Source organism: Myotis davidii, unplaced genomic scaffold (assembly GCF_000327345.1).
Source record: "Myotis davidii unplaced genomic scaffold, ASM32734v1 scaffold238, whole genome shotgun sequence".
Lineage (NCBI taxonomy): Eukaryota > Metazoa > Chordata > Mammalia > Chiroptera > Vespertilionidae > Myotis > Myotis davidii.
The window spans coordinates 2,964,227-2,975,617 of record NW_006293779.1 but is presented as its reverse complement, the minus strand read 5'-3'; the positions used below and the strand labels follow the sequence as shown (position 1 = coordinate 2,975,617).

Genomic DNA, 11,391 nt, shown 5'->3' with positions numbered 1-11,391 from the left:
ACTTAGTCCCAGGATAGAAATCAGAGGCAAGGAACTGCTTTGGTAATCTGCCATTTCTAAGCACCCCATCGCACCCTTTCTCTCTGGGAATCTGAAGTTAGTCTTGCCCCCAGGTCTGGTGCACCCTCACTCAGTGCATGAATCCCTAGCACTCCCAGCAAAATTAAAGACATTGAAGGGCAAGACAGAGGACACAGCATGTAGCCCATTTACAGTCTGGGAGCAATGATCTTCCCACCGTGACTTGATGAGCACAGAGCAGTCTTCTCTCTTGGGGTAAGCATAGGCCGGCCAGCCGGAGGACCAAGTACTGGCCTTGAGTTCATCACTCACTGTCAGAACTGAGAAAAGGCAGTCCTAATGTTGTTGCCCGCGACAAGGGGAAGATGGACTAGCCTCTGATCCAGTGATGGCGAACCTTTTGAGCTCGGCGTGTCAGCATTTTGAAAAACCCTAATTTAACTCTGGTGCCGTGGCACATATAGAAATTGTTTGATATTTGCAACCATAGTAAAACAAAGACTTATATTTTTGATATTTATTTTATATCTTTAAATGCCATTTAACAAAGAAAAATCAACCAAAAAAATGAGTTCGCGTGTCACCTCTGACACGCGTGTCAGAGGTTCGCCATCACTGCTCTAATCCGTCCCTTCTCTGAGGGTTCCCCCAGCTAGCCCCTCTGCAATGCATGGCAAATGGCAGAGAGGCAATGAAGGAGCCTTGTGAACTTCGAGGTCTGTGATGGAAATAAAATCATGTCACCTGGATCCCCTTTCAGGAGAGGACCTGCTGCCCAGCTGTGGTGAGTGGTCAGCAAGCTGCCTCCAGCTGTCAGCTCCTTCAAGGTCAGCCTCTGTGGCAAAGAGCCCCTCTCCCGAGACCATGCCCTTCTGCAGGACAGCCCGCAGTTAAGACGGGAGAGGCAGGGGAACAAAGGCCCAGGCATTTTGTCGCAATGCAGGACCCTTGGACAGGAAATATTCGCTCCGAAGGTCCACCTAGGCTTGGCTGGGATTTGTGGAGCCCGCATCTCAATTAGACTTCTCTCTCGGCCCAGCCTGCTACTCCCCTCTTCCTTCTATCCATGCTGGGCCCAAACCCCATCTCTGCATCTGCCACTGAAGAACCCAGTCTGTAGCCGGGCCTGGCACCCAGGGCTCAGAGGCTGCCCGCATCCAAACAGTTGCTAAGTTCTGAAGCCTCACCTTCGCATTGCCTCCCCACATCACCCACATTCCCACGAACACCGCCTCCCTGGTGGGCCACGGCAGCAGCCCCTTGCTGACCTCCTCTCTCCTACTCACCCCTCCTTTCTTACTATCAGGTCACCCCCGTGGATGCCTCCCGCTGCTCCCCGCCATTACTCTGCCGGAGGAGGGGGAGGAGAAGGCAGGTATATTGGAATCGCACCAGTCCCTCACACCTGTTTCCCCTGCAGTCACTGGGAGGTGTTCGTTGCTGCTTGTGACAAATCCCCAAACACAAACAAAGGTGGTAAAGCAAAGTGAATTGGACGAGAGGCTTCTGTTTCTATTTGGATTGAGGTCAGTGTTATTTCCCCAACTTGGATCCAGAAAACAGAGCACTTGTTCAACTGCCGCGATGCCCCTGGCACGCAAGGGTATGTGCTTGTGTGGACATGCGGAGGTCCCGAGAACAAAAGGCCGGGTGACTTGCTGGCAGCCGCCACCACGCTATTTCTTAATGTTCTTTGTTGAACAAATAGCTTTAAGATGCCAGTGTCCCCACGTGTGGAAGGGCGGGCTGTGAAGGTGGGAGACTGCGAGCCTGCCAGCGAGGGCTAACCTGGGCAGCCACTGAATGCGGCCACTCTCACACCTGGGTGCCTCCAGCCCAGGCGTTGGCTAGTGTGAGGCCCGGTGCAAATACTCTAAAAATGCGCTGCAAAGAGGGAGAGTCGGGATATCAAGCATTGTATTTGGCATCATTCTCTCCTGAGATAACTGGCGTGGCCTCTCTTCCCCAGCAAACAAAAGGGGGTTTCTGACTCTACTAAGTTTTCCTGTTAACAGGCAACAAAACAAAATCATTGATGTGGCTTTTATTTTCCCTTCTTTACTGTTCATCTTCAAGCAGATCCCACAGAGAGTAGTTTAATGCTGCACCTGCCAAGGCGGGCCAGTGCTTGCCACAGTGGCTCCCCTATTGAGCGAGGAGCTGAGGGCAGGCCCATTTTACAGAAGAGTAAACTGAGGCCGGACCAGTGAAAAGACCTGTTTGTTCTCTTATTATGCATGTCAGATGACATCACATGTGGTGTATAATTCATCAGTGTTTATAGTTTCTTCTTTTTAAATGGTGACCATGCAATTCCATGAGAATGACCCTGGTGTGTGTGGGAAGGGGGCCCTGTCTAGTGTGGACTCAATGGGAGTGAGTCAGGACTTTCATTGATGCACTGTCCCACCACCCCCAAGTGAGAGGGAGGACTGGCCAGGAGTGGGGAACGCCACCCCATAGACTCAAACACACAAAATGCTCTAGCTTTTTTCAATAGTGACATCGGAGGAATTAAAGAATTAACTTGGAAAACAGTCTCAGGAGAATTGCCTCCCACCTATGTGGTTTCCTTTCCTAAGCTGAGGCCTGGCTAAGAAGGAACAAGACAGCCAGGCGCTGGCTGAGAGGCAGCTGGGGAGTCCTCAGGCTTCAGGAGTCAGGGCCGAAGGTGTGGGAAGCCAGCTGCCCTGCTGTCCTCAGCAGCTGACAGACAGTCCGATCACTGGCTCTCCCAGGCCTGTCATGTGCCACCCTGTCGCTCACTGGGCTTAGACACTTTCAGGAAAGCCCCGCTGCCCGAGGGCCTCGTTAAGCTGGTGAAAAGGCATTTGGCCTTTCGTACTATCACCTGTCAGCGGCTTTGCTCCGGCTGGCGCAGGACCTTGTGGTGGGTCAGGGCCACCTCTCCGGGGCACCCCTGGACTTCCGGGCCTGGCCTGGCCTGGGCAAGGGCACTGGGTGCCCGGGGCCCACTTGTAGGAGTCCCCTTCAGCTGAAGCTCTGTCCCTTCTTAAGCAGGGAGGAAGAAAAGGGTCTGCTGAGACCATTTTTACTCCCCTCTCATTGGTCACTGCAGGTAATTTGTTAAAATGTTGTCGCCATATCCCAGCTGAGAGCAAGGATTCTAATCAGATCCTCCAGAGGCCTGTGACCAATAGAGAAAGCCATTCTAGATGGGTGCCCACGGGTTGCACCCACCCAGCCCTTCTGAGGGGTTCACTTCCTTCTCCGTCTTCCCCTGGCTTGGTTTCCCCTCAGACTTGGTAAATTAGCCATGAACCATCGGTTGCCTCGGAGACCACAGAGATCTTGCCTCACACCCCCTCACCCCGCCTGAATGCCGCTATTGGACCGAGGCCTGGGAGGTATTGGGAGCAGGTCATTTTCAACACAGTGTGAATTGATTTGTCAGACCAAGTTCGCTGGCCTGGCAGCTGCCTGAGATTATGGAGCTGAAGGATTGTCAGATGAATGTGTCAATGGAAATGAAAACTGAAAACCGATGGTTTTGGAGTTTGGGAAGCTGTAATGTTGTTGTTTTGAGATCAGTGGGTGCCTGGGGCGGGTCGAAGAGAAGTGTGAAACAAGAGGGAATGGAAAGGGGAAGTCTCAGGACACACATTTCATACACCCAATCTGACCTATTTAACACTTCTGCTTGGGCCGCACCGACCACAGAAGACATGCTGATATTCACTCAAATAATGCACCGGTGACGGAAACTGGATTGGTTTGGCTAATACAAATGACACAAGTGTTTTCCTGCTAGAAGTTCTGTGCACGGTCCCTTCTGCAGAGCACACGGCGCTTCACTAACAAATAAGAATCCCAGTTAGGATGCGGCCTGCAAGTGGGGGGGGACTCCAGTGCCCCCTCCCATGATCTGGATTCTTTTGCTCACTTCCCAGCACACCCCTGGCAGGTTCTCAACCCTGTGCCTTTGTTTGTGGTGTCCCTGCTGCTAGGATGGCCCTTCTCTGGCTTCTTCTACTCATCCTCGGAGGCCAGCTCAGTGGCATCCTTTCTCTTGAGCTTCTCCTGATGCCATTCATTCGCTCAAATATTCAACAAATATTTCCTGAGTGCCTACTAGGTGCCAGGCACTCTCCCAGGTGGTGGAGGTACAGCAGTAAAGAAGACAGACTCAATCCTTACCTTTCCAGAGTTTACAATCTGGTGGTCAGCACCCTCGCCCCAAGACAAGAGTAATCACAGCACCCCCCATGGTCACATGCCTCTACTGCAGCAGTTATCATAGGTCCATCTTACAGGAGGCTGGTCTCTGGTCGTCCCAGTCTCCCCCGAGGCACCATGCCCTGCTCCAGAGGCAGCCCCTGGTTTATTTAGAAAAGGAACTTGGGAGCAGCACATCTGGTAGGAAGGATGGAGACTCTGGGTCTTCTTCGCAAACTGCTCTTGCAAAGCAAGTGCGCCTTTTTCACCCAGCCTCATGATTACGTCTTGAAGCTGATCCCCAGGGCAATTTAGAGAACGTCTTAAAGCTGTGTTGGCCTATCAGCGAGTGTGTGTGTTTGGAATGCTTGGGGGTGATGGAGATGGGAGGGAACAGAAGTTGTCCGAGAGCGATTCCTTGGAAGCACCACGGTCTGGTCCATCCTGGGTGCTCACTACCCGCCAGGAGGACTGTTGAAAGGGCACGGAGGTGTAACATGGACCCAGCTATCTGATCTCAAGGTTGGGCGCCCTGTGGGTGTGAAGCACACCTGGGACTCCAGCGAGCGGGTGGGAGCTCGGGTTACAGGTCGGGAGCTGGCAGAGGCATTCGGAGGAGCTGGTCCTCTCTGCATAATTCACAGGGCTCCTCTGCGGAGGAGCAGTGGGCGTGAAATCGGCAGGGACACAGCTGCCCTGGAGGAAGCTAGCCGACATCCTGTCGATTTGAAAAGAAAACTGAAAGTGCTTTTCTTCACAAGCAACTATTGTAAGTGTATTCCTCTTTTTTCATCCCCCCCCCCTTCCCCCCTACCTCCAAGGTACAGTGGAGTTTCTCTGGCCCAGAATTTGGGTGAAATGGCATGGGGGTGGGGTGGAGGAGTGGGGGTGGGGTGGAAGGGCAGAGAGGAATGAAGGAAATGTGGATTGTTCCGTGGCCCGTGCTCTTTGTCTAATCTGGGGAAGGTATCCGCCCGCGGGAGCCCGCCCCAGGAGCCCCGGCTATAATGACATGTGTCCTGGTGATAGCAACCTCTCCTCTGGCTGTTAGCGTGCATTCCTGGGGAGCTGTGGAGAGAGAGAAAGCATGCTCGGGTCAGAGCTGGGACAGGAATGTGAGTATTTCCTTAATTGGACACGCAAGCCTTGAACTGGTTCCAGGTTTAGTGTTTTCTTTTAACAGCCTGGACCCTAAAGATTCCATCGAGTTTTCTTTCTCTGAAAAATCCCTTTGGTTCAAAGGCCCCTTGAGAGAAATAAAGAAAAAGCCAGGGCTCAAGCTCTTTGATATCTGGAAAGGCAAGAGTTCATGAGCTGCCAGATCCCAGACTTCTTCTGGGGGTGAGATGGATCTGGGTAGAAAGAAGGAGGCTCCCGCTGAGGTGGCACATGGCGGGGGTACCCACAGGCTGCAAAGCACTTTCCTCAGTCTAGACCAGTGGTTCTCAACCTTCCTGATGCCGCGACCCTTTCATACAGTTCCTCATGTTGTGGGGACCCCCAACCATAAAATTATTTTCGTTGCTACTTCATAACTGTCATTTTGCTACTGTTATGAATCATCATGTAAATATCTGATATGCAGGATGTATTTTCATTGTGACAAATTGAACATAATGAAAGCATAGTGATTAGTCACAAAAACAATATGTAATTATATATGTGTTTTCCGATGGCCTTAGGCGACCCCTGTGAAAGGGTCGTTCCACCCCCAAAGAGGTCGCGACCCACAGGTTGAGAACCACTGCTCTAGCGCATTTATAGAAGCACTTTCTCTCAGCCTTATGAACACCCTGAGAGCTAAAAAGAGACGTCTATTGCCTGCTTTATTGCTTTAGGAGTCTGAGACACAGATGTCACTCAACTCGCCCGCGGACTTCCAGCAAAGCCAATGAGAGCCTGGAGGATTTTGTGCGGTGGGTTTGGGTTGCTTCGTGCTGTGGACTGCTAATTCCCTAACAGCCAAGATGGGAATGCCTGCTCACACCCTCAGGCCTTGCCCCTCCATCCTGTGTCCAGAACCCAGCTGGACACTTGCTGGGAGGCCCCAAAGACTGGAGGAACTTGGAGGGGGTGTGAGGGGAGATGCTGGGACACCAGGACCACAGCGGTGCCCATCAGGCAGAGCTTCACTATTTGCCTCTGTCCCCCCCAAAGCTGGAAACTTCAGTCAAGGGGCTCCAGGGGAAAATGGGGCGGTCTGTGGTTAAAATGAGTGAAACACTGAAGCAGATGCAATCAACTCTGCTGAAACCTCTCTTTCCCCCCCACCCCCCAAACACCTTAAAAACAAGCCATGTGTCTGCTCAGTGCTTTCCCACTCACCAAGTGTTTTCATAACATTATCTCATTTCAGCCTCACATCAACCCACACACATTCTTGCCTTTCAGATTTCTTATGTACTCAAACAAGTTTCACCGAAAAATTGGCTAGAAACGCCCCTTCTCCTATTCACTTTCTTATTCTTCTTCTTAAACCCCAGACCTTTGACTGATATCTATAAGAAGCTCCCAGATTCCCTGGGTGGGAAATTTGATTAGTTTGCTAACTGGTCCCCAATAATGGACACCAGTAGTTCTGGACTTTGCGATTGGAACCAGCACTTTTGTATCTAGTTTATAGTTCAGCCGTTAAAACAAACAAAACCACAGAGGCCAGGATAAGTGCAGTATTGTGAGAAAGGCTTTTGAACAAATAAGCCCCAGAGTCAAATACTGGTTCAGCCATTCGAGAGCCTTGCAGTCTTGCCCAAGTTGCTTAACGTCTCAGAGCCCCTCTTCCTTCATCTGTAAAATGGAGTAATGGTGCTTATGCCTTTAAGTTATCGTGAGGCATAAATATGCTAACAGCTATAGGTGTGCCTCGGCAAACAGTTACTCAGTGAAGTTCGTTATAGCTAACCGAAGAAACAGTTGCCCCACGACTCAGCAAATTAAATGCAATACTGTCTTTCCCCAGACCAGAGGGGAGAAAAGGTGTGGGAATGAATATGTTGGTAAATGAATTTTAATGGGGACATTTAAAAATATATATATTTTATTGATTTTTTTACAGAGAGGAAGGGAGAGGAATAGAGAGTTAGAAACATTGATGAGAGAGAAACATCAATCAGCTGCCTCTTGCACACCCCCTACTGGGGATGTGCCCACAACCAAGATACATGCCCTTGACCGGAATCGAACCTGGGACCCTTCAGTCTGTAGGTTGACGCTCCATCCACTGAGCCAAACCGTTTAGGGCTAATGGGGACATTTTTACTCGAGGAATAATTAGCTACATGTCCTCCATATATGGCACAGTGGCACCAGTGGTAACTCTAATAAGATATCAAGCTCAGTACCTTTATTATTTTAAATCCTTATTTTAGGTGAGGGAGAGAAGGAGCTGGAAAACTGGACTTGTGTAATGTTGGAAAACAAAGCAGTTCTGATTACACTTGGGTTTTTATTGAAGCAGAATTGCAATTCAACCCTTTAGTTCCTGGGACAAAGGTGGGAGGCAGAGGGCTTTAACTGCGTATTTAGTTCATTGATCTGCACATAGGAGATGCTCATTAAATGTTGGTGGTTGGCTGAGGTGGTTGAGAGAGTCCAGATCGTGTATTTGACTTCTGCTGCTGACTTCTTGGCAAGTGCAATGCGAGATGTAGGGTTGTGGTGGAAAGAACATTTGACCATCCCCCGAAGGCCTGCGTTCAGGTTCCATCTACACCACTTAATAGCCTGGTGACCTTGGACCTGCCATTCAATCTCTTAGGTGTCTTTTCACCTGTAAAATGAGGAAACTGGATTAGGTGATTTGGAAGGTCTCTTTCAGCTCTAAGTTTCTGGGCTCTAAGTAACTTCATTCCCTGGGGTTTCTTTTTCTTCATTTATTCAAAGGCAGTGGGGTAGGAACCTAGCTCAGAAATGGTCATTCTGCGTGACCGATACCCCTATCTTTAAAAATCTGACGGAAATGCTGTAACCCAGAACAATGTAACAGGATAGCTCTGTGATCTTTGGCAAATCCCCTCATTTATTTCAGCCTCAGTTTGAATATTTGTAAACTGGGGGCTGTTCGTTGTGCTGTGTTACTCTTCTTATGTTCATTAGGGAGCCGAGTTTATGAAAATGCTTTGAAAAACCACAGGGCGCTATATAAAGTATTATGATTGAGAAACGGCATACTTGCTATAGTTGTATCCAAGTTCAGCCCCATGCCTCCCGTGTTTTCCAATGAATGGATGTGTCACTGTGGTCTCAGAAGGGAAACAGAAAGTGTAGATTTGGGGGTCACAGCCCAAGGCTTGGTTTAATTTACTTAAAATGGGCATTCATAGAAGATTTCCCTTAGGGTAGGCACCTCAGTCTTCTCCAATGTAGGGAATTTTTCCGGAGGCCAGATATCTGCTGATGGAGGTCTTACTACCCACCCTCTGCTCCTCTATGAGGCCATTTTGACACTTCAAGGTTATATATGTGTGTGAGGAGGGTCTCTTTCCGAGTTTTGGAAGTTTCACAAAGCAATAATCACAAATATACAATGTGGGGTTGTTGGTACGTGAAAGTCGTGAGACAAGTCCTTTCATCTCCGGTCCTGCCAGGGATGGCTCCTGGGGAGACATGGCAAGAGGCATCAGTGCTGCTTGCCCAGGACCTAGCTCAGGGCTCCCAGAGTCCCAGCCTAGAAACCACTGGCTTCTCCTTTGGTTACCTGCGTAAATGACAGCGTCATACCCAGTCTTTGAGAAGCTGCCCCATCCTATGCAAAAGGCACAAACAGCCGGTCCCCAGCAGTCAGCCCACACCTGGAGCCTCCCCCATCAGCTCCTGTCCAGAGAAGCATTGCCCTCCAGCAGGACACCTCCCCCAGAGGAGCAGAATGCGGGTGGTACCTGGAAGGGCAAGTCAATTTCTGATTTAACTCTTGGGTGGGGGGTGGGGAGAAGCTCCCGAATTTCACTGCTGGGAGGGAGCGACTAGGGGGTTGGTCTTGAAGCTGCATTTTCCTAGAAAGTACAGTTTTTACTCAGATTGTATACATGAATGACTAAAAATACCAAAAATTACTTTTATTTATTCTTATCCATCCTTTTTTATATACATAATTAATACTCATCCATTCTTATAGATGAGGTGGTCTGATGGAAATTACACCTCGGTTACGCCCTCACCATTATACCTATCAGCCTCTACTTGAGATAGATTATTCCTTTCCACCTTTAAGTGCATATACATGGATTCAATACATTCACTACCTTTCAAAGAGCTGGCTGACTTTAAAGCGCATTTTAATTTGCCAAGTTTTTAATACCTGCCCCCCCTCCGTCACACACACACACACACACACACACACACACACACGTCCTCCAAGTACACACATAGGTCAGGGTTATAAAGCCATGTTACAGGAGTTTTTGGAGCAGAGGTATGAAGCAATGCACTCCAGCCACAGAGGGGCAGACTCCCATCCCGGCTCTGGGGCTGTGCAGGCTGCCTGCCTGGACAAACCCTTGGAGTTGCGATTCCAGGGCAGTGTGGAGGGGTCCCGCCGAAGCTCTTTGTTTCTTCTCCTTGGAGCAGATCTAGGAGCCAAGGCCGGTGAGGTGTGCTGAGCAGCACCCACCCCGCACCGCACCCCGGCACCGCGCCGCTGCTGTGTGCGTGTGTGCGCGCGCGCGTGTCTGTGTGTGTCCAATGGAAAAACCCTAAGACGACACTTCTTTCTCACATAAACAAAACACTCCATGGATCTCAGGACTAGCACCTCGAAAGCTAACGCGACCCCCTCGGGTTCCCCCCAGCTCCGTGTCCCCTCCCACCTCCCAGTGTTTCGTTAAGCGCTGTTCTCATTTCCACGCAGCTTGCCAGGGATAGAGGGGACCAGCGATCGAGGTGCCGCAGGCGAGGATGCCAAGGAGAGGCCTAGTTTGGGGGATGGACGCTGAAGCAGGGTCCGAGGTGTGGGCTGGGGGCGGCGAGTGAGTGCAAAGGAGAGCGCTGGTGCCGGGAGGCCAGGATCCAGGGATGGCGCCCTCCCTCAGCGCAGCGCAGCACGGTCGCCAGGCGGTCATGTCCGGAGGCGCGGGTCCAGCGCCCTCCTCAGGCCCAGGGTCCTTGCGACCCCAAGTCCCTAAGGGTGAGTGCAGGGAGGGGGCGCCAACGCGGGCTGGTTTGTAAGCTCGAGGCGGCATTGACATTGAACTCCAGCCCCAGTTCGTTCGTGCGTGTGCGCGCGCGGGCGTCTCCACGCGCGTGTCTGCGTGTATGAGTCGTGGGCAGGGGGGCGGACTAGAAGCTGCAGCAAACCACGGCCCTCGAGGAGCAGGGCCGAGCGCGCCCCCGAGCTGCCGCCCGCGGGATCTGCAAGCACTGAAGCCATTCATGATTTTGGTGACGTTATTCCAGGAGTGGGCGAGGGAGGGCGGGGCCTCTCGGGGTCGGGCCCCGCCTCCGCCCCTATAAATACGACTTCCCGGGCTCTTTGTGGGGCCGCGAGCTCAGTGGAGAACCCTGAGCTCCGTCTGCTTTGCCGAGGCAGCTGGCAGTGGGGCTGTCTCCGGAAGACGGACCGCGGACGCCCAGTGCCCGCACTCCGCCGCCTGCTCCCCGCCTGCCCCCGCCCGCCGGGCCTGTCTGCGCCCGTGCCATCCTTACTCGGGACGCAGTGACCGTTTTTAAATCACAAGGGCGTGGGTCAACCTCCCCTAGGACTTCATGTCTGTATATTTCCCCATTCATTGGTGAGTATCCTGCGCCCTCGGCGGGCATCCATCTCGCGGCCGTGGTTACGGGGTCCGGGCGCCTACTCGTGCCAGCTCGGGTGCGAGTGGAGCCGGCGGCGTGGCACTAACCCACCGCCCAAGCCCGTGCAGGAGTCAACGTCAAGGTTGCAAAGATGGGGGTGGGGGGAGGTGGTGCTGAGAGCGTAGAGACAAAGGAAGTGAACTCAAAGCCCTCACTTAAGGGGCGTCTGGGAAGGTGTATACATGCTGGTGATGGGGTGGCGGGGAGAACCAGGGGTCACGTCTGAACCCTGCTAATAAATCTCCCCGTGGAGGAGCCTTGCCCTGTTCTGGGGGGCTGCTGCTCTTTTCGAGCCCCTCCCCTTTTTCTTTTTGTTTGCTTTCAAGTCTTAGCGTTGAGGCCGGCGGCCACGGGGCTGAGCTGGTGCAGGCGGCGTTTGCAGAGCTCGGTGCGGTGCGGGAAACC

At 51.9% G+C, this 11,391-nt stretch overlaps 1 protein-coding gene across 2 annotated transcripts in view; it reads left to right on the top strand.

Annotated features, from left to right (window-relative positions):
• Positions 1 to 4,880: 4,880 nt before the first annotated feature.
• LBH (limb bud and heart development) overlaps positions 4,881 to 11,391 on the top strand; it is a 32,258-nt gene continuing 25,747 nt past the window's right edge. The window contains exon 1 of one of the 2 annotated variants that reach the window (XM_015566347.1): positions 4,881 to 4,966. Coding sequence is in view for 1 of the 2 variants with exons in the window: in XM_006767425.2 (XP_006767488.1) it covers positions 10,897 to 10,922 (26 nt within the window). In the remaining variant the exon portion in view is untranslated. Of the gene's footprint in view, positions 4,967 to 10,650; positions 10,923 to 11,391 lie in introns of those variants that run through there. The other variant, XM_006767425.2, reaches the window with a different exon arrangement.